This window comes from Mya arenaria, chromosome 4, assembly GCF_026914265.1.
Source record: "Mya arenaria isolate MELC-2E11 chromosome 4, ASM2691426v1".
Taxonomy (NCBI): Eukaryota; Metazoa; Mollusca; class Bivalvia; order Myida; family Myidae; genus Mya; species Mya arenaria.
The window spans coordinates 32,540,592-32,564,487 of NC_069125.1; the positions used below are offsets into that span (position 1 = coordinate 32,540,592).

Here is a 23,896-nt window from a genome sequence, read left to right on the forward strand (position 1 = left end):
ATGTCCTTCGATTTATAAAATTGTATCGTTGGACAGCGAAGTGTTTAAATACGTACGTCTCCGGACTGTCATACCTTCTTGTCACATGACTACGGGCCCCGTATGATGCTTTGGAGGATGCACTCGTAGAATATCCGTACTGTCATCGCAGGCAAGTCGTGCGGAGCTCGCAAGGAGCTCAGACGTACCTCGTTGTATGCACGTGTGTTCGTGCGGTGCTCGCACGGTGTCCGTACGACAAGAATTAACCAGTTCGGCGATATAGATGGAAGAAACTTCACAACAGTGACTTGCTATAGACTATGTTTCGTCATTATACATCGTTATACACTCAAGTTACTGTTTGGCAACCATTTCCTATTTTAGTAACAACAGCCTTAACCTTGGCCCAACTGACCCCAAATGAAAACCCAAGCACATCTTGACATGCATTTGTTATTCACTAAGTTGCACCACGAATAATCAATGCATTGACCCCAAATGCAAATCCCAAGGTACGCCTATCACTATAAAACTTAAGTTAACTAAAGTAACTCTGTGGAAAAGTATTTTTTTCTAAAACAGCGACCTTGACCATGACCCATCATACCCAAAAGACACTCTGTATCTCTCCACATGAAATGCAATGCCCATACGAGCTCTAAAAAGCCCTTTTCGAGCTGCTCACGACTTCGAAAATTCCTACGAGCTCAGCAAGAACTCGGGAGGTTGGTGAAATATTCACCGCCGAGGCATCGACGAGTTAAAAAAAATCCGTAAAATGCTCGCAAAAGTCAACGATGTGCGTACGGACAACGTGCGAATTTGCAAAATTTGGACATAAAACCTACTCGTACGGAGCTCGTAGCGTGGATGATGTTTAGAAGTTCATTTCTATAATTTTGTTGTAACGATTGTAAACTTAAATACAGATGGTGTTATAAAATAACTTTATATTTGTCTTTCTTATATTGTTAAAAGAAAGACAAAAACAAGTGAATTTCATCTTCAACATCAATGGTATTGCATCAAAGATAATGTCTTTGGTTTCTAGCTGTGTTATTTCTGGTGTATCTACCTATTTGATAACGAAGTGTATGTACATATAGTCGTAATGCAAGATATATGAATAAGACTGGTATTCTTCATTGGTCTTTTTATATGCATCTTACACTGTGCTTTTTCCTAGGGCTCATACCAATATTGTCTGAAATAATAATGTATTCTACATTTGATTACTTCTATTATGTCTAGACATCAATGTTGAGAACACTTTTGAAGTCATATAGAACCGAAACCAAAATCATCTAATATTTTAAAAAACAACAACCATGCGTCCAGTAACGAGAACCTTTTTTACAGTCATATATTGTTGCTTATACATTGCTTTAAAACCCAATTTAAGTTTTTATTTATATTTTAGTTCCATATGTATTTTGTATAGATAGAGCAGTTTTGCTTGAAGGTTACGTCAGAAATATGTTGAAATGACATACGCTTATCAGGAGCATTATTTTAGTGACATACTTTTGTCATGTAATATTGCTTTTTATTGCTGAATTGACACATTAAACGATGTCAATATCTATTGAACATATTTTGCCTTATTTGAAGGTCATTGCCATTGTTCGTTCATGCATATGATAATCCAAATATAGGTTAGGAGATAGATTAAGTATATGTCATATGTAGTTGCTTATACATTGCTTTGATAACAATATTATCGCAGCTAGCGATACCGTGTACCTTATTGTATAATTTGCACGCGAATAGTTTTAAAGCTTCAAGCTTTTATTTTTATAACAAAATATGCAAAAGGCCATGGCCCATGTGAACAAATAAAATATTCAGTATTTACAGGTGGACGCCTATGTAAAACAGTATAGCAAACATAAACTGTCAGAACATTTATAGAACACACATCAAACAATAAAGCATACTACATTAGTTAGTTTAACATTTTACTTACTCTACTGACAGAACATAAATAAAATAAACATCAAGCAATAAAGCATACTACTTTAGTAAGTTTAACATTCTTACTGACTTTATTGTACAAAAAGTTTGTCAAATGTTTAATCAAAAGTGATATTGACATTATAGGTTTTTAAATGATATCATTTATGATTATTCAATAATCAATACTATTTTTCCAATTGGAAAAATCCGACCCTCGGGCACGCAGCGTGGGCGTTAACTCGACAAGCCTCTGTAGCGGTGGGCTTTTTTCCATCCGGAACGGAAACACATGATAGATAGTATTGTTCCGAGACTTCAAAAATTACTTGTGAATTTTACTATTTTCCGTTTTGTAAAAACAAGCACTGACGTAAGTAAGTAGGTCAGTTGGCTGATGGAGAAATTGGGGCAAGGACATAAGTTTAATAGATATAAGTTTATCATGATAACTGTGAGACAGATGACTGCCGCAATACTACTACATGTAAACGTTCGCGAATTATTTCGTGTTATAAACCATGACTGGTTGACCTGTTATCGTTGTATAGCTAAAAAGGGTAATAGGTGGCAGTTCTGGGCACTTACAAGCCTGTTTTTAGTCATATGATAATCATCTTACAAACAAAAATATTGCCAATTTTAAATAGCTAGCTAGATAAATGTCGCGAAAATTAAGAGGTTAACACGAAACAATTTGCGAAACATTACACTTTAGGAGTATAATAGATGTTAAATGATTTAAAGCAGACATACTTGAGAAAAAAGCTTAAGAGTTATGCGAGTTTTCTCTTATGTCACTCCTTTGAGTTTATGAACATTCAAACGTTGGTGTAAACGCTGAATTGAATAAATTATAGAATCTTTTTATCTTGACAAAAAGTAAATTCCTGGAGAAATCGTGACAATTATTTAATTAAGAAAAATTAGTCAGTGAATTAAGCAAAAAACCCACAAAAAAACCACAATGCATTTAGGTTCGGCTGAATGATTACTTAAACAGAAACACTTAATTCACATTTTAATATTACTTTTTATTTGCATTTCAAGGAAAACAGGATATTATCTCATTTCAATTAATTGCATGGCTCATGACATTTCGCCCACACACACACACACACACATACATATATATATATATATATATATATATATATATATATATATATATATATATATATATATATATATATATATATATATATATATATATATATATTTATATATAAAGGGCGTGACTCATTTACAATTGTTTCAGTGAAAGTGATTTCATGTCACTATGGACACATATTGATAAATGGTATTGAAAGAGATAAAAATGAATCAAATTGAATGTAATCTGATAATGTTAAATTTAATAACAATTTTCAAATTATTAAATGTGTTATATAACTATTAACAATAGACTATTATGTATACACCTATTACACAAAATTTGATGTACATGGTCCTCTCGTTGTCGCATACTTTCATACATGTATGATTTTTCTCTGATATTCTTTTTGTAAATTTTATGTGTAATTTCTTGTCCACTTGTGAATGAATTATTCTAATGTATGTATATAATCTCATGGACATGATGTCCATATGTATTGTGAATAAACTAATAAACTATTCAATCATGAAATATATTTGTCATGCAGCATGTCGGAAAATACAACAACACTTAATTGAGAGAAGAACAAAAACAAAATACTTACTTTCTCGCTGGATGCGGCCATTTTAGTGCATGGTTTCAAAGCCCACGTGACCAGCTCCAGCTGCTTCATTTTTTCTGAAGTTTTTGTTCAAGGGGCATCGTCCTTTAATGTTATCATATATGCATCCTTAACGGAAATATTGTAATACGTACATCTAAGTAAAACGATTAAAGAAATACCTAAAGTTACTTTAATTTTTAGGCGTTATCAGAGGTAAAACGTTTTTATATGGCGTAACATTAATGATGTGATATCACGCGTTGTATATACATACTGTTCTTTTGTATATATATATAATTAAATGAACATGGTTGTCTGCTTTTAAAATCGTATTGAACAATGATCTATCTATAATTTCTCAGATGACATATTACCTACCTTCTAATGTATGTCCGTTTAGAATTTGGAAAAAAGTCCTTTTCAATTGATTTAGTATTGTTAGTAAATGCTTGTCTATCTACCTCAACCATGTCAATCGGAAGAAGTCCCCGCAGTGCCACCCACTTGGTTCATCATTTGGATGCCAGCACCCTCATGGTGGCCGCTGATGTAACTGATGCAATTAGTTTTAAGGTCACCGAGATCCTTCTCTCGGAGTACCTTTGGCAACAGACGCAACAGTATCACAACCAAGCATTGCAGTCAGGGTTTGTACAAGGAATTAGGAACGCTACTCTCGACCCCGAGAGCTTCAGTAATTACACGATACCATTTTAAATTAAGAGAAGTAGTTTTGAATGATAGTAATGCGTACATTTTATACAACGAACAAAAACCAAAAATACCCATATAACCTGGATACAAAAGGACAAACAAATATTTTTGTCATGCAGTGCCTTAATATATATGTGAATTCTTTATTTAAAGCTAACAAACTACATAATTGTTATATGCTTTTTTAAGAACCGCATAAACCATAAATATAGATATGTTTCTTTATTCAACACAACTAGTACATCATTATGTTACTGCATTATCATTAACCACAAAAATGCATGTATATGCCCCGACAAAACATATGTCAAGGTCTTACCATGTTTGACTTAATTATCTGATGTAAACATTTCAGGAGGTTTCATGCTTCAGGACTCCGTGTTTTGTTATGAGGCATCAAAAAACATTGCTATTGCCGAATCAAACACAACAGATCCGTTTATTAAACAGTTCTTACAGGAACAGTTTCAAGCATACCAGGAGTGAGTGTTTGTTACTTTAATTGATTTTTAATATTTCACACATTTCATCAAGCTTGTTCGGCATATACTGACCACGAACGTAATGTACTCATAAACTGGACACATTGTATATCTAAAAAATATCACACACCATCGAGGGTCATATACATGTCATTATAAACAACAGCCAGTCATTTACCGAAAGTGTATATGGACCGAGGCGTTAGCCAAAGTCCATTCACATTTTGGGTCTGACTTGCCAGTCCTAATAATGCCATATACCCGAAGTGATGTGTAAATATTTCTTATATTATACCGAACATTATATATTATCATTCTATATTTTTAACGGGCTTGAGATGTGTTATTGAACAAAAGTTATAATATCTACTTTCGAAAAATGTTCGTCGTTGTAAAAATAGAAAGCCACACTTAACTGTTGACGTCAGCGGTCCACATTACATTGTCCGGAAAGGCCGAACATATGATATGACCGCTGACGTCATAAAACTTGATTTTTATCAAATTACAGTGATATACGGACCGATCGATTGTATATATACAACAAAGGGACACATCGATGTAGGGAATAATATATTTCTATATGATCTAGTAAATAATTCCTCAGTGTATAATGACCTTGAATACAATGTACCATGATAGTGCGTGGGTAATTATTTTAACATAGATACCTGTTCAACACATGGCTTAAAAAGACTCTTCTACTGTATGGCTAGACGCTTGTTCGGTGTACATTAGAGACAGACACAAATACGCATCGAACATCTTTGTTGTACATAAATCTACGTATATATCAATTTGTATCTCTCTATAGTTACTACCAAGCCCTGTTCAATACCTGGCATATTGAGAATGTATCCGGAATCAAGCTGGGCCAAGCTTGCTCGGCCTACATTGCCCATGAACACGAAGTAGCAATGCACTACAACTCGGTATACTTCGTGGTTGCCCTTATACCTTGTGCAAAGCTTTGGCCATGGATTGGACAGCAGATTGCAGCAGATACAGTATGAACTTTCCGTTTATCAACTGAAGATTATAACGTGTCAATGATCATAAAATAGGCAAAAGTTATATTTTTGAAAAAGGACCCACGTAAAGTTACACCGATTTGGTCACGCGCCAAACTCAAATTGAACTATATAACCTAACATTTGAGTGGGAATTATCTAACTTTAATATACAGTCGAACCCCGTTGGCTCGAACTCGCTTGGCTCGAATTCCTTGTAGGCTCGTCCTGATGTAAAGGACCGATTTAATTACACAACACAAGGGGTCACTGTTGAATGGGCTAGTTTAAACTTTAGACTAAAACTGCTTGGAAATTTGAAAAGTCTCGTTAAGTGTGTGTGTGTGGGGGGGGGGGGGTAAAGCGTTTAATCAGATAAAGTCATAGTTCTTTTGAATTTCTCAAAGTCGTAACATCAAAATCAGACTTATTCAAATTAATTTACGTGATTAGCGTATATCAAAGGTCTGTTATTTGCAGTTTCAGAGATCATTTTCAATGATGTTATTATATTCTATATAGAAAACCTGTCACCCCTTTTTCAGGGCAGCTTTAAACCACAGGGCCATACTTTGAACAATCTTTGTAAAAGACAACTACATTGTACACGTATGCCAGACTGCATACACAATGCTATAAGGAAGTAGTTTTAATTTGAAAAGTGAAGATATGTCATTTTCGTTTGGTAAGGGGATGCATTCCCATCTTTTGAAGTAAGATGTATTCTATGATTGCTTCCTATGCATATGGTTATAGAGATATTACAGATCAACCTGAACTGACCATCAACCATCCTAGCTCAACACCAAAGTTATTCGCCCCTTATATGTTAATAAAAAAATAATGCTATTGCTCAAGTAAAAAAAATATTTTCAAAATTGAATGAAAGAAGAAAAAACTATTATTTTGGCATACAATGTAACTGAAATTGACACTTTTTTGCAAGAGTTGATAGTTTCAGTGTAAACATTGAAATCACAGCCTGAGGAAGTCCGTAAATGGGTCGCTAGTAGTCGAACATTGAAATATGGGATGCAATTTAATTGCAGTCGTGCCAGTAAGAAAACACGCACAATTTAAATGTTAACAGAAATATATCTTAGTTATGGCAGACCCTGACTTTGGCGTTAGAGGGAACGCCTTTTCCGGGCGCACATTGTGACAAATGTCCCCTCACCATTAACCGAAGTACATATGGTGTGAATGCGGCCAGAGTGGTATGAATGCTCCTCAACGAACATTTTGGCTGCGTTAAGTGAAATGGTGCATTCTGGTGATGTCGCTTTTTCCAATATTGACATAAAATTTACACCCAATACATCCACTAGAGTAAATATGAGAAGTACAAATAATAGTAGAGGAATGTTGGATTCTATGAAAAGTATCTTAAAATGAGAAAATACACGTTTGTAGGAGGTCTCGAACCCTCATTCAACATTTTGGAGCCTGTTTGTATCTGTTCATGGGGTTGGGTCGGGGTGGGTCGGGGGGGGGGGGGGGGTAGGTGCACGTGCACAGTGCTACACCTTCTTATTTAAAATCCTTGAGCCGTCATTGTGGATTGAGGAGATAGCTAGGAGCTAATATTATTAACCATCTTACATGTTGAATACATATTGTTTAAAGTATAAACTTTATTTCATAAATGCACATTGACTTGTGAAGTGACATTTGATCACATTACTTTGATTAGAATTTTACTTTATGGTACCCATTATATGCATAACAAAATGCGTTCTTACGTTCATTGGTAGAGTTAAGATTAGCAAATACGAATGACAAAAGACACTTAGGTTTTGATAATAGTTATTTAAAAATTCACAAACTAATACATAACAAACATTAGCCATAATCATAGGTAAGACAATGCAGAAAACATTAGTATAAGCCAGTATAATATATGTTAAACTTACAATTGAACCGAATCGAGAAGAAAGCTTAAAGATTATGTGAAAATTTCCTTTTGTCAAAACCTCTCTTTTCCATTAGGTGATTAGAGCTTTTAAATTCTCTCCTGCAATTGTTTTATAGTCTGAGCTATCTTTGCGTAGTTGTTAAATGTGAGCTTTATGAATATTTTTTTTATGTAAACGTTGGATAAAACGCTGACTTGACTAAATTATAATAATAACCTTAGGTAAGAGGATTGGGCAATAAACTACAATGTATTTAAGTTCAGCTGAAAACGTAGACAGGATATTATTTTAATTAATAGCATGACTCACAATTCTCAATATTTGTCCGTATATAAAGGGGAAACATCTAGCTATGCGTGCAACACCAACGATTTAATTATTGAAAAATCAAGATATTTTCCGGTATTTAAGATCAAATATTAAGTTTTACTATGCTTTCTGTGTTTCATCTATCTCTATTTGGATTTGGATTTATTTTCGTCTTTTCTTCTGTTTACTCTGAAACGTAAGTTAAAATGTATACATTACAAGAATCGTGTTTTCAATCGTCTATGTTCGTTCAACTCTTCTGTCTTACAAAGTAATTTAGCATATTTTAGTAATAGCATGCAATCAATTATCGCAATAATTATATACACCGTTGTGCATATGTAGATCAACAAGTTTCATTTTATTCTATTTTTGAACGTCCTCTGTATAATGACTCAAGAATTAATCATATTGTTAAATATTATTGAAATAGAACAAATGTATCCATCTGGCAAAAATAACAACATTTGGTTGTGAGAAAAACAAGTTCAAAATACAAACCTTCTCCCTAGATGCCCCCAGTTTAATACATGGTTTCAAAACGCATTTGACCACCATTAGCTGCGTCAAATTAGCCAAGTTTTAGTTCAAGGGGCATTTTTTTAAATGTAATTTAATATAGAATTTGAACGGAAATATTGTAATACATATCATATGATAAATGAGATACTTTCTCAATTTTCTAATAAAATAATAAAACAGAACATAAAAAATGGTAAAAATAATAGAAAAAAACATATTTCGCCGGCAACAAAGATCGAACTCGTGTCCTCTAGAATTGCGGTCAGCCACCTTAACCATTAGACCACGGCATATTTATTCGATATGATTCGTTTGATGATTATTTAACATATAAACACAAATTAAATTTTGTCAACTTTAAAACGGGTGTTGACAATATTTGAATGTTAATTGTTATTGTTTTGAAAAATTGCGTTTGCCGCGGAAGATGCTTAAACCAAGTAATTATTTTAGCCGGCAATGTTTGCTAAGGGGTAGTTGGGTACGGAGAAGCTTTCAAGAGCCCTAATTCAACCCGTGAATTCCTTAATATAAACCACAAACGAACTCGTCAAAGCCGACTATTTCCCTTATTTCTCTGGAGTTTACGAATGTCAGGTCGTTATACTATCGCGCAATTGTTGGTTCTAGACATAATTCATTGAAAGGAATTAATAAGTCCTACTCTATTCTAAGGACTAGCTGACAAGATTTTCTCCCCAAATGGTGTTTAAAACTTTGGATTAGATAGCAACGAAAAAACAAAGGTAGCTAGATAACCAATCCAATTCAAGAAAAGAACCGGAGAGCGGGCCCTGAAAGCGGGATACCGGAGAGCGGGCCCTGAAAGCGGGATAGACTGCGTCATGTGTAATTAAAAAAAGCAAAGAAATAAAATAAAGCCTTTGCTTTTAGGCGTTTTCCGAGGCAAACATTGCTAAATGCCGTACAGCAATTCTGATTTTCTGCTAGATGGTACAGTCTCTGCCACATTTTTCCAATCTTAAGAAACTAGTGATCAATTATTTTCTTCTTAGATGACATTTTACCTACCTTAAGAATATTTCACAAAACACTTAATGTCTCTCGAACAAAACGAGGAAGAGTCCTTTTCAATTTATACAGTATTATAAGAAAATGTTTACCTATCTACTGAAGCCCCTCGACCATGTCAATCGGAAGAAGTCCCCGCAGTGCCACCCACTTGGTTCATCATTTGGATGCCAGCCCCCTCATGGTGGCTGCTGATGTCACTGATGCCAGAGGTCTTAAAGCCCCTAGGACCTTGCTCTCGGAGTACCTTTGGCAACAGACGCAACAGCATCACAACCAAGCATTACAGTCCGGGTTTGTACAAGGAATTAGGAACGCTTCGCTCAACCCCGAGGGCTTCGGTAAATACACGATGACGATTCAAATTTAGAGAAATAGTTTTAAATGATGGTTATGAGTACATTTTATACAACAAACAATAAAAGCAGAACACCATATAACCAGGATATCAAAGTACATTCAAATAATTTGTTGACATGCAGTGCGTTTATATATGTGAATACCTAAAATCAAACAAACAGACAACATAAATATAGAGAGTATTTCACTTTTCCATAAAATAGTACATTATTATGTTGCTGCAAAAACATAAGTAAATGTCTTACCAAGTGTAACATTAATGTCTTATGTAAACATTTCAGGAGGTTATATGCTACAGGACTCCGTGTTTTGTTATAAGGCATCAAACAACATTGCTATCGCCGAATCAAACGCAACAGATCCGTTTATTAAACAGTTCTTGGAGAAAACGTTAAAATCATACCAGGAGTAAGTGTTTGTTTCTTCACTTTATGCATGACATGTTCTTTTAATATTATATTGACGTTTCATAAAGCTTGTTAGGCTTATACTAACAACGAATGTAATATACTCATAGAATTGACACATTATTCATATTTCTTTCATACTTTTCGATAAAATGTGGAGTTTAATCAGTGAAATAACAACAGTGAAAATATCAATTTGATATGTCCACTACAAAATAAGGATTGAAAATATTAACTTTCAGAACTACTTTTCTCATTTTTCAAACGTTTTCTTGAAATTGAAGCTTAATGTTCGAACATTTGCTTTCATACCAAACAAATTACAGACGAAAACGACTGTTCGAAAATAAATAGAATGTTATATCATTGTTCAAATGTATTCTGAACTGTTTGTCGTTGCAATACGTTAATACGAACTTCCCGGACGCGTCGTCAGTTTGGGATAGGTATCAATGTTGTACCATGGAGGATCACGTGAACAAAATGGACCAGCCAAATTAGTATTGTAAAATAAAACTATAAAATGTGTTTGATAAAAAAACAATCAAGACACACAAAAATCCGTATGTTTTAAACCGTTTTCACCAACCTTTGGGCACAATTAATGGGTATTAAATAACTCGCCCCCAAATTCGATGGCTACGGGGTTTTTTCAGCTTGGTTCATGTCGGCTCACACGATAACCCGTCAACCAATCAAATGGCAGGAATTACAGTTAATATACTTCCGGGGTAGTGCTAAAACCCGGTACATTGTATCGATATTGGGAAAAGCCGGTATGACAGTTTATGGTACAGGATTATGTTGATCCCGGGTTTTTCGTCACAGTAAGTACCGGGTAATATAATCCCGGTATCGATAGGCCCGGTATCAATGTCAACAATAATCTACTATGACTTTGAATATGTTAAAAAACATAATTAACATGTATCAATAGGTAGACAGTCCGGCTTCTTGAATATACTTATTGTAATACAAAAACAGCAAATAAGATATCTTTATCCGATAATCATACCTTTAATAGGCAATAAATAGGTGGGAATTTTATACCGAGATTTTTCATCTGATAATATCCCGGTATCACTGGAATGTGATGGTATGCAACTAAACTGCATCTTCTTCCTTTAAGTCCTGTTTCAACAACACTCGCGACGCCTTTGATTCTTTGCATCAAAATTAGTCTTGTCATTACCTGGAAAACGACCTGTCTTCAAGCGAAACATACTGGTCTCTGACAGTAAGATGGCTGAATATCCATGTATCATGAAACACATTCTTAAACTAAGAAACATGTTTTATATCCAATGATTATCTGCAATTGTTTTGCTAAGATATTCGCCCAATCAAATTTTCATTCAATAATTGGCGGCGTAGTAATTTGGTTATGTATGCATGCCACGCTTAAAATAAAAGTGTATTCGTTATGTTTTGGAACATAGATATACTTGTAAAACTTCATTGATAACTGCTCATAAAATCTTTGCACTAAAAAGAAGCGAATTATCATTTATGAAAATAAATATCAGAGAACTTTTTCTCAACAAACCGGAAATAGAAAATTGACAGCCATTTTTTTTGCGTGAGGGGCGTCTCACGGGTAGCGGCGTTAATAACACCCTTTTCAAAAAAGGGGGTAATTAAGAAAATAAATTAAAATTCGGAAAATAAGCATTAAAGAAACAGAATTTTTGTTTTATTTCAGTGTAAAATTGTATTTTATTTCACGAGTGTCATAGGAAAATATAGTTTTTCTATGATCACGAGTAAACTATATTTTCCATATAAACTATATTTTCACTCGTGACTTCGCTAATCGTGAAAATATGTTTAGCCCTGACACTCGTGAAATAAATTACAATCTTACACTGAAATTAACAAATATCCACCATATCCATATGGTCTAGTCGATAATTCCTCTGTGTACATTGGCCTTAAATACAATGTTCCATGAACTAAATTAGTATCCATTGGGTATCTATATGGCTAGATGCTTGCTCGGTGAACATTGGCGACATACACAAATAAGCATTGAACTTTTTTGTTGTACATACATGTACGTTTATATCAATCTATATTTCTCTGTAGATACTACCAAGCACTGTTCAATACCTGGCATATTGAGGACGCATCCGGAATAAAGCTAGGCCAAGCTTGCAAGGCCTACATTGCCCATGAACACAATGTAGCCATGAACCTCAACTCGGTATACTTCGTGGTTGCCCTCATACCTTGTGCAAAGCTTTGGCCATGGATTGGACAGCAGATTGCAGCAGATACAGTATGCACTTTCCGCTTATCAACTGAAGATTATAACCTGTCAATGACCATTAAATAGGCAATAATTGTATTTTGAAAGGAACTATGTCAAGTTACACGAATATGGTCCCGCGCCAAACTCATATTGAACTATATAACCTAACTTTTGAGAAGGTGAATATTTTATGGGGGATTTTATTTAGCTTAAATAAAAAAGCCCACGTATCAGCCTAAGGCAAATATCATAAACTTACACAATAATCAGCCTTATGCCGTTTCTTTTGCAAAATCATTTTAGGGCAATTTCGGCGTGTACACCAAGTGGGTCCAGGAAAACTTTAGTCCTGACAGTTCTGGAGTAACCAAGTACGAAACGTTGATTAACAACGCTGAAGCTCAAGGGGTAATAAACAGAAACGAGGCTCTGGAAGTCTACACGAAGAGCATGATGGGAGAGGTTAACTTCTTTGACTCCATCAAGACAATGTAGAAGGAACGAGGCCATGGCAGTTGAAACAAATATGTTTCAAAAGAACGACAATACGAAATTATGTTTATGCTAAGCGTTACCTGGTTCTTTTTCTTCAGCTTATATTTACATGTATGTCAACTATATAATTATGTGAGATATGTTCGTGTGGATCGTCCATACAGCCGATGTAAACCACATAATAAAAATGCACATATTATTCTAATAAAAATATATTTACGCAGGCTTAATTGTATTTTTAATTGTTTTAATTGATTTATAATTATGTGTATATTGGTGCAAAAGGTTTTATAACTGAAAAGTAGTTCATGATCATACTTTTCTTTTATGTGTAAGAGCTTCGTTTGGTTAAGGGTTTTGTTTTCCCATCTATTATGGATAAGATGTATTCTATAATTCATCAACCATCCTAGCTCAACACTACAGTTATCTGCCCCTTGGTTTTTAATATAGAATTATAGATACAAAATGATGTTTGTGTTCAAGTATCAATATTATTTTTAAAATTGAATGAAAGAAGGAAAAACATTTTATTTTTGCAGAGAATGTATCTTAATTTGGCACTATATCGCAATATTTGACAGTTCCAAGTGTGTGGACACATCACAGCCTGAGGAAGTGTGTACATTGGACGCTAGGAGCCGTACCTATGAACATGGGATACTCTTTAATTGCAGTAGTGCCAGTAAGAAAACACGCACAGTTTAAATGTAAACAGACGACAGAAATATGTCTAATCTATGGTTGACCCTGACTTTGGCGTTAGAGGCAACGCAGCTTCGGGGCGAACATTGTGACAAATGTCCCCTCACCATTAACCGAATACATATGGTGTGAATGCGGACAGAGTGGTATGTGTCCTCCTCCAAGAACATTTTGGCAATGTAAAGTAATATTGTGCCTTCTGCTGCTGTTTTTGTCCGATATTGACATTAAATATCTGGTCATTTTAAGAGGGTCGCTTCTAATACATACACTCGAGTAGATATAACGAATTCAAATGATAGTAGACTTATTTTTTTCAGTTGAGCTAGATTTTATAAAACGTAGCTTAAAATGCAAAATACGATTGGAAGCAATACATAGCCGCGCTTAAGATTCTCTTGAAAATCAGTTGAAACAGTCAGCAGTCAGAAATCGGTTTAGTTTTTGACGTTACTCTTGTCGGCGCTTTTGCCAAATATTCCATGGTTGGCGTTTGTTTTTCTTCATTATAGGGCTGTTACACTAGACGACACTTCTAAGTATTCAGTTTATGCATATCTCTGTGTCTCACGGACTTGTTAAAAATTGAACGAAGAAATTCAATATCCCTATGCCTGCTATGTGTTCCTTAATACTACAATAAATTGAAACTTTGAAGTGAATACTACTGAATAAATAATAACATTGATACGGTTCACCAAATCCTTCGAGCTTTATGAATATGTGAACCATGGATTAAACGCCGACTTAACTAAATTATAATATCTTTTTCTCGGAAAATGATACATCCTATTATGTTACAACGGATAGCAAGGGATTCAGCAATACAACCATAATGCATTTAAGTTCAGTGCAATAAAACCCACTCTTAAAGTGTTACTCATTACTTAAACAAACAAGATATTATCTTAATTCAGTTGATTGCATGGCTCACGAATATTTTCCGTATGGAAAGGGGATACATCTAGCTAAACGTGCAGCTGAAAGGATTTGATTATTGAAAAATCAATATATTTTCAGGTATTTAAGATTTTAAGTTTTACTTTGTTTTCTTCGACTCAGTTTTACTTTGTTTTCTTCGTCTCATCTATCTTAAGTACGATTCTTCTTTGTATTTTCTTTTGTTCACTCTGAATCGTTAGTTAAGATGTATTCATGTACACAGTTATCGTGTTTTAACCATCAATGTTCTTTCAACTCTAACGTCTTACAAAGCAATTATCTTATTTCGGTAATACTATACATGCAACTCGCAATAATTACATACAACTGTGTGCATATATATATATCTACAAGTGTACATAATCACAAGTTTAATATTTCATGTGAACAAAAATTATTATATTAAGTCGTTTCATTTCATTTTATTTTGAATGTCCTCTGTTTAATGACTTAAGAAACACACTTATTGTCAAATATATTTGGAAGATACTACCAAATTTATTTGAACTGAAGCAATCTGATAATGTTAAACTAAATAGAAACGTAGCCATGTTTAATCGTAATACTTTCAAATTAAGAAATAAGTTATATAACTGTTATGCATACACTATATAAATCAACATTTAATGTACTTGGTTAGTTATCGCCTTCTTGCAAACAAGTATTCTTTATTTATATATACATATAATATAAATTATTAATTCTGTAATCAATAGAAAAAATAACCTTTTTATAACAATGCTATTTTTACTTGGTTACCTGGCTGTTCAAAGAGCTTAGGTACATATTGCCTGTGGTCACCAGCAACTCCGTTTCTTGTTTTTGTCGCCCTCTCGGCCAAGTAACTCACACCATCGGAGGTCTGGCTTAATTCCAAGTCCCCCCACAACATGGTCAAGTGCTCCTGTCTTCCCCGCAATCCAAGGTGCATGGTGTTGTTAAGCCAAATGGTATTTGTGAGGGAAATTGGAGAGGCTGTAATTAATTCGAAATGTATACCATTTGAAACAATTACACAGTTAAAATGTGCTTGATTATTATGTTGTATAATGTTCTCTACTGTTTAAGGTGGAACGCGACTATGAATTTTTTTTCGAGTTACTGTCTGAAAATTGGTATACGAATAGAAGAGCATATGCCCAGTTAGGAACTGTTTTTACATTTTCAATATTCGGAACAATTTTGAATCTACGAGTCTTCAAAATATGCCACTGACGTCAATTTTGAGACGTCTGTCATATTTTTGCGTTCCAGCTACTATAACCGATATTTTCATCAATTCTTCGTTTACAGCTATGAAATTTCAACATCAAGTGCGTCTTATGAAAACGTGCACGTACATATATTTTTCGTTCTCTTGTTTTACGTTATTTATTTAAAATTCGTCTTTAACGTCATTTTTCGCGGGAAAAACGGCGTCGTGTTTCGCTGAAAAAAGTGCGCCTTTCTTTAATTCTTGAAAAAACTGCTCGTTTAATTTTTGATTTTTTTAAATACATGTATTCAATGATTTATTACAAATCGCCTGATATCAAAAAAAGGGTACCTCACCGACTTCGTTTTTGCGCAGTATCAAATAATCTAACCCCTATACCTGTTTCTTTTTCATTACGTATTGTTATAAAACGTTTAGCATGACGTAAATCGTACTATTATTTACGCTAATAAAAGCTTAGTTTTGAATAAACCACTGATCAATAACATATATCCATTTATCCAAAATCCATGCATAAACATTTATAACAAGATCAATTTTGTCTAATAAAACTGTAACTTATTACTCAATTATGCATTTATGGAAAATATTAAATACTGGTTACAAGATTTTAACCGCGTGTTTAATATCATAATGCACAAAAACAATAAATTATTGGTGAATGCTAAAATATTTACTGTGGTCTACTCTAATCTCATAATGTAAAAATACCATGTTTTATGCTCATTTCTTTCAAATCAACTCGGTATTTCTCATAAGAACCTTAGTTTTCGACAAGATTTCTGCATCCAAGCGTCAGATCACACACGACCTTACTATCATGGAAGTCAAATAGACTTATTTTATTTGCATGTAGAATGTAAGCTTTTTATTTATACTTATATATATAGCTATATCCTACCTATATAAATATTTTGACAACAATATGCTATAATTTTAAACTGTACTATTATTGTATATAATATTATTTATGTTCTATGTCTATCAATGTTTGGATATATTATGAATATGTCAAGCCATGGGGAAAATTAAGATTTTGAGTTGAGTTGAGATGGGAGAGTAAGTGTGCATCTTTAAATAGTTACTATAAGCTCATTTTGTTAAGGGTTGTTATAGCTTACATACACACGCACAAAACGTACACGTACGCACGCGTAAAAACGCACCCCACACACCATACCACACTAAAGCAAGCGTGCACACGCATACATATATGCGCACGCGCTCGCGCTCCCGCACGCGCACGCACGCCCGCACGCACGCACGCACGCACGCACGCACGCACGCACACACACACGCACTCACACACGCTGTCACACACATGTACGCTCTCACACGCAGGCATGTATGTACACACGCTCGCGCGCGCGCGCACACACACACACACGCACGCCCGCACGCACACGTGTACAATACGCACGGCAGGGACATTGAGTGCGGGATAAGGTAGCTATGTTGGCTTCTGTATCATGGGCATTGAATGCATCGCTGAAAGTTGTCTCATGAATTTGCTTGAACGCACGAGAATCTTTGATTGCGTGGTAAAGTCAGGAAAACAAAATAACTCGTTATGGATTAAAACAAACAATGCATTGATTAACAAAATTAAACATTTTACTGCACTAAAACATTAACTTTAAGATCATCATTTGAGCCATTTGGAACATATATTTTATCATAGTGTGTGTGTGTGTGCGTGTGCGGGCTTGTATTACCACCGTTTTGAGGACGTATAGTGTTACGCACACCAACGGTCTGAGGACTGTTCGTAGTATGAGGACTTGCACACGAGTCCTCATAAAGATTTTTCATTATTTGGCATCTTCGTGAGGACTATGTTTAAATTTTCCAAAATCTACGAAGTCCTCATAAAATAGCGTTGTCTTGAATTCGTGTATGCCACCATGCACATTTTTCCCCGGTCTCTTAAAAGTGTGCATAGGCGAACCAATCAAATTGCGCCTGAGTGGTAGTATCTGTCCAATCAAATGTAAGTCCTCATTTAAGCGATATGGTGTATAAAGTGTATCCATGTCCTCAAAATATCGGCACAGCTAAACATTGTGCATCCGAACTTGAGTTTGTATGTTCGTTAATTTGTTGTTTCTTTTTTATTTACCTATTGTGACTGATAAATAAGAGTGTTAATTATTTAGCAAGTTATGTAGCTAATGCCTTTTGTTACGTTGCGTTACTAACGTCTACTGTCTCTGTTATAAAAGTTATAAGGAAGTTATAAAAAAAAATCTCAAATTTAGCCATTTTAAGATTTGCAATTGTTTATCATTTCAATGAAGAAAACGAAATGCCACCATACTTCCCTGTGATTTTTATCTGGTCTAACAAAGCACTCGCATTCAGTTTGACGCGTACTTTATTTGGACGTGAAAAGTCCAAGATCACGAATTTACAATATGCTTTATAGCTTGAATTGTATCCTTTTTATCAGCTAGAGTTCGAGTGAAACATGTCTGGTACCCGTGTTTGATTTTCAAAGCGGGGGTATATGGACATAAACAATGAAAGAGTGTTAATAGAAATCAAGACCGACTTTGTATATATTTAACCATGTATGCCCAAATCTTTGAATAAGCCAGTCGTCTTTCAATAATTGAACCAGTTCATTTTGGTTTTGACGGTAATGTGTACATGTATTTAAATAATGACAAATTATGAATACAAACACTTCAGACCCAGGCCAGAAGGGTCCTTCCAGGAGCTCTCTCGTCTGGGTCTACAGTGTTTGGAGAGCTCAAATTGATGGGACCTTGGGCACAAATGGGTTTTTATTTTTCCGAATGTTAGTTGAAACACTTACCCAGTCAGCAGACGTATATTGGGTCTATATAGCAAATATATCGGCATGGACGTCGGCTGGATATCGGTACCGGATATCGGGGCGATCGAAATCTTGCACATCCTATGCTAAATCCCCTGGATATCCGTATTGTTATAGACGGTATATAGCCTCAATATAGTTCCATATCCCCTGGATGTCGTATTTCTGATATAGGATCTATATATCGGCATGGATGTCGGCTGGATATCGGTACCGGATATCGGGGCGATCAAAATCTTGCACAGTGTATGCAAAATCCCCTGGATATCCGTATTGTTATAGACGGTATATAGCTTCAATATTGTTCCAAATCCCCTGGATGCCGATTTTCTGATATAGGATCTATATACGGAAGCTGATGTCCTTTGAATTTCAATATTAAACCATAATCACTTTACCAGTTTTGCATATTTATTATATCTATATATTTAGATTAGCTTCCCATTTACAACTTTCGCTGTAAAAGGGCAGCTGTATAAATAGAGATGCCAATATCCATCTTTTCAAATATTACTATAGCTATTTGAGCTTTAGTTTGTTTGATGACAATTTGTAATATACAAATATTAATTCTCCTAATTCTCTCTACTCTTAATTTAAAGATATTTATTTTTTAAAGAAATGGTGTATTTATCCTGAAATGTAACAGCAAACAGAAATAAAGTCTTATTTAAAATTATATGCAGGATAAAATATACAATTGAAATGGTCAACTCATTTTTATTCAAATTGTTTTGGTTTTAAATGAATAAAAAGGGAGGTAATAAGACAATATAGGGCCAATATTGGACAAAAATATTTTCAATCTCAATGTTATCTACAGTCCTATATCATACCGACATTGGGCACACTGAACATGCCTCAATATCATTAAAACTATATTCTAATTCATAAATCAATGCTATATCTGTAAAATATCCGATTTTCTGTGTGTAGTGGTATCAATTTGACATCGAGTTCAAAACATCATACTAATATTGCCTCAATATCATTAAACTATATTCTAATTCATATATCAATGCTATATCTGTGAAATATCCGAATACCTATATCAGATTACTGATAATCCCCGTGATATGACATCGAGTTCAAACATCACGCCGATATTGACTCGATATCATAAAAACTATATCCTAAATCATACATCAATGCTATATCTATGTAATATCCGAATACCTATATCAGATTACTGATAATCCCCGTGATATGACATCGAGTTCAAACATCACGCCGATATTGACTCGATATCATAAAAACTATATACTAAATCATACATCAATGCTTTATCTATGCAATATCCGAATACCTATATCAGAATACTGATAATCCCCGTGATATGCCATCGAGTTCAAACATCACGCCGATATTGACTCGATATCATAAAAACTATATCCTAAATCATACATCAATGCTATATCTATGTAATATCCGAATACGTATATCAGATTACTGATAATCCCCGTGATATGCCATCGAGTTCAAACATCACGCCGATATTGACTCGATATCATAAAAACTATATCCTAAATCATACATCAATGCTTTATCTATGTAATATCCGAATACCTATATCAGATTACTGATAATCCCCGTGATATGCCATCGAGTTCAAACATCACGCCGATATTGACTCGATATCATAAAAACTATATCCTAAATCATACATCAATGCTTTATCTATGTAATATCCGAATACCTATATCAGATTACTGATAATCCCCGTGATATGCCATCGAGTTCAAACATCACGCCGATATTGACTCGATATCATAAAAACTATATCCTAAATCATACATCAATGCTTTATCTATGCAATATCCGAATACCTATATCAGATTACTGATATCGCCCATATATATGCTTGCTGGCTGGGAATAATGTAGACCTGTATGGCGAAAATGTCCACTTAGTGTAATTCCAAAATAGAAAAAAGCGTATACATATGTTTTATCTGAATTTAGTTGATGATTTTTTACGAAATTAAGACCGGCTGGCTTGCGGTAGGTCAGTGGTTCTACCCAGTTGTCCGTCTGTGCAACTCAGACGGGTTTCTGGGGTCTTCCTCCACTTGAGGTTAGCCGGACTTCGCGCAATGACTGCAATACTGTCGAAGTGACGTAAAACCCAACACAAAACAAAACAAAACGAAATTTAGAAATGAGTGAATATTTAGCCTACCAATACATTTCCATGAATTCCCTTGTGTGAATTGGGTTGATGAGAGGGCTGAGTTGTTTTTGTTGTTGATGTTGTTGTTGATGTTGTTGTTGATGTTGTTGTTGATGTTGTTGTTGTTGTTGTTGTTGTTGTTGTTGTTTAACGTACGCAGTTTTTATCACCATTTAGGTCGTATCACGATCAATGCGATCACTTTACCTGCATATACTTTTCATGGTCTAAACTTACCCGAACAGAGTTTGTTTAATCTTGTCGTTCACTTAAGACTGACATACAATGAATCAGAAAAAAGGCAAATGGCCGTAAAAAGGATTTTGTGATATATTTAGACAGTCACAAACTATGTGACGGAACCCGGGTTCAAACCTCTACGACGAGACGACTCTAGGACTAGGAGCCAGACCTCTAATTACTTCGCTTTCGGGCTCCGCTAATTGCTTCAGCGCATTGCTTTGTCAATTAAAGACGACATGATACAGATAATTTGAGTAAATAAGTTTAGATGAACGGATTTTTTATATATCCCGTTTACATTTTTGATGGTTCGGCTAGGGCGATGGTAACCAGTCAAAACGTACCCAAGTTAAAACGTACCCAAGTCAAAACGTACCCACATCCTGGTCAAAACGTACCCAAACCAGGTCAAAACGTAAGCGCTTTTTTGGTCAAAACGTACCCACATAAAAAGTTTCACACAATTTTTGAAAAAATGACTATTTAATATAAAAAAAATGTTTCTGCAACGCCGAATTATGTTCTTTTTCTGTGTTTAAAGCCAATTTAATCTCATATAAATCGTGTTTGTTAATGTTTAATGAAAGATTTAAAAATCGCTTTTCCGGATATTTTATTGACTAGTATTTTGGGGCGATTATGGAAGATAATCCCGGTGCAATCGATGAAAATTGAAGACAGGCAGGCGAAAAATTAAATAAGTTGTTATGATATAAACAAGTAATTTTATATTGCCGGCTTCCCAATGTGTGTTTTGTCTACGTGGGTGTGTATCGAAATTCGAGGGAAGTTATTGACGAGGGCGGAGCTTACCTTTGGCACCGGAAGACCAGTTTCCATATTATATTAGGGTGGTCAGTTTGATCCGATAATCGTCGCCATTTCCCGTCACTTGACTTTATCGAGAAGCAAGGCATTTACTCTTAAGATGTCGCTGTTGAAATAACAATAGCAATATTGTAACTCCTCCATGCAACTACGCAAAACGGAAACAGAATGCGAAAGTTTGCCAGAATGCCACTGGCCTACCGCAAGCCAGCCGGTGGCTTCCTCACATAAAGATATTCACTCCTTTTGGGATTCAAACACACAGCAGTGAGGGGCTAGAGATTATGAGTCAGCGACTCTAACCTTGCTACCACAGAGGCCCTGCTAACATATTTTTAGGTCTCCTGCAGCAGAAAACAGTTGAAAATATTTTGTCAAATGGGGAGTAGCAGTAACAATTTCTCACTTTGCCACAATTTTTCAATGCTTTCTAAACATGGAATTTTCATTTCGATAAACAGTTAGATCTTTTATCCACATCTTTCTAAATGTTGTTTGCTGCAGAAACCCCATATTAGGGAATGGGTTAGAAGTCATGTTATGCTGTTTTTTGAACAGGTCAGAATGATGAGCTGCAGGAGAGGTCTCCAAGTGATGATTCCCAGCAAGGGTACCAGTTCCCAAATGCTGTACTATCCAATACTGACAGACAGCTCAATGGTAAGATTAGGCTGAGTAAGTTGTGGCTTGTTACTTATTAATATTTAGCAACTCAATTGATATTTGAATGCCTTTGTTTATCGTTCAGTTTGTATAATTTAATCTAGAGATATTTAATTAAAGGGTGCTTTTTACGCTAGTTTGTGCAAGTCGTTTTCAGGATCGCAAGGTCCTCAAACTGATTGTTTATCTTCCAAAGTGCAAGTCCTCTGAATGTAAGGTCCTCAAACTGATTGTGTGATCTTTCAAAGTGTGTATTTCAAATGACTTGTTATGCTGTTTTTTTCCAACAGGGCAGAATGATGAGCAGCAGGAGAGGTCTCCCCCCAGTGATGATGGTCAGCAAGGGTACCAGTCGCCAAATGCTATTACATCCAATACAGACACACAGCTCAATAGTAAGAACTGGCGGAGATAAAATTGGCCTGTTATTTAGGAAGTGTTTATCTTGTTAATCAATAGGTATTAAGTTGAAATTGGAATGCCTTTGTTTATCTTTTAGACTGTAGCACATAATCTGCAGGTATTTAATGAACTGTTGCCTTTTAACGATAATTGGCTATATTTTGTGCAAGTCCTCTGAATGTAAGGTCCTCACAAAGATTGTGATATTTTTCGAAGAGTATATTGTATTCCAATACTAGATACTAACATGTCTTTGCTTGTTTTGTCGGATTTTTCACATCACTTCGACAGTATTTCTGTCATTTTGCGACGCCCGGCTTATAACAAGTGGAGGAAGATCCAAGAAACCCACCTGAGTTACACAGACAGACAACTTGGTAGAACCACTGACCTACCGCAAGCCAGCCGGTGGCTTCCTCACATAAGGATATTCACTCCTTTTGGGATTCACACCCACAGCAGTGAGGGGCTAGAGATTATGAGTCAGCGACTCTAACCTTGCTACCACAGAGGCCCTGCTAACATATTTTTAGGTCTCCTGCAGCAGAAAACAGTTGAAAATATTTTGTCAAATGGGGAGTAGCAGTAACAATTTCTCACTTTGCCACAATTTTTCAATGCTTTCTAAACATGGAATTTTCATTTCGATAAACAGTTAGATCTTTTATCCACATCTTTCTAAATGTTGTTTGCTGCAGAAACCCCATATTAGGGAATGGGTTAGAAGTCATGTTATGCTGTTTTTTGAACAGGTCA

General features: G+C 35.1%; 2 protein-coding genes and 1 long non-coding RNA gene across 3 annotated transcripts; all 3 read left to right on the forward strand.

Moving 5' to 3' along the window:
• The first annotated feature begins 4,103 nt into the window (after window positions 1–4,103).
• Window positions 4,104–5,844, forward strand: LOC128230756 (uncharacterized). Its single transcript, XM_052943196.1, has 3 exons — window positions 4,104–4,329; window positions 4,705–4,831; window positions 5,646–5,844. The coding sequence occupies exons 1-3, from the start codon at window positions 4,104–4,106 to the stop codon at window positions 5,842–5,844; spliced, it is 552 nt and encodes a 183-aa protein (XP_052799156.1).
• Window positions 5,845–8,101: 2,257 nt separating this feature from the next.
• On the forward strand, window positions 8,102–13,353 carry LOC128231367 (uncharacterized). The gene is made up of 5 exons (XM_052944105.1): window positions 8,102–8,262; window positions 9,726–9,961; window positions 10,262–10,388; window positions 12,473–12,665; window positions 12,942–13,353. Exons 1-5 carry the CDS (start codon window positions 8,189–8,191, stop codon window positions 13,131–13,133), a joined length of 822 nt encoding a protein of 273 aa, XP_052800065.1. The 5' UTR covers window positions 8,102–8,188; the 3' UTR covers window positions 13,134–13,353.
• A 1,392-nt stretch (window positions 13,354–14,745) lies between these two features.
• LOC128231368 (uncharacterized) lies at window positions 14,746–23,304 on the forward strand. Its single transcript, XR_008260360.1, has 3 exons — window positions 14,746–14,858; window positions 22,634–22,735; window positions 23,029–23,304. It is a non-coding gene; the product is annotated as an uncharacterized LOC128231368 (long non-coding RNA).
• Window positions 23,305–23,896: the final 592 nt, after the last annotated feature.

What these genes read in the sequence shown, in the direction of transcription:
- LOC128230756 (XM_052943196.1), top strand. Translation starts at nt 4,104, where the DNA reads ATGTCAATCGGAAGAAGTCCCCGCAGTGCCACCCACTTGGTTCATCAT. An exon ending in TCTCGACCCCGAGAGCTTCA is followed by an intron (nt 4,330 to 4,704) that starts GTAATTACACGA and finishes TAAACATTTCAG; the next exon opens with GAGGTTTCATGCTTCAGGAC. An exon ending in CAGTTTCAAGCATACCAGGA is followed by an intron (nt 4,832 to 5,645) that starts GTGAGTGTTTGT and finishes ATCTCTCTATAG; the next exon opens with TTACTACCAAGCCCTGTTCA.
- LOC128231367 (XM_052944105.1), top strand. Translation starts at nt 8,189, where the DNA reads ATGCTTTCTGTGTTTCATCTATCTCTATTTGGATTTGGATTTATTTTC. An exon ending in ACGTTAAAATCATACCAGGA is followed by an intron (nt 10,389 to 12,472) that starts GTAAGTGTTTGT and finishes ATTTCTCTGTAG; the next exon opens with ATACTACCAAGCACTGTTCA. An exon ending in AGCAGATTGCAGCAGATACA is followed by an intron (nt 12,666 to 12,941) that starts GTATGCACTTTC and finishes AAATCATTTTAG; the next exon opens with GGCAATTTCGGCGTGTACAC.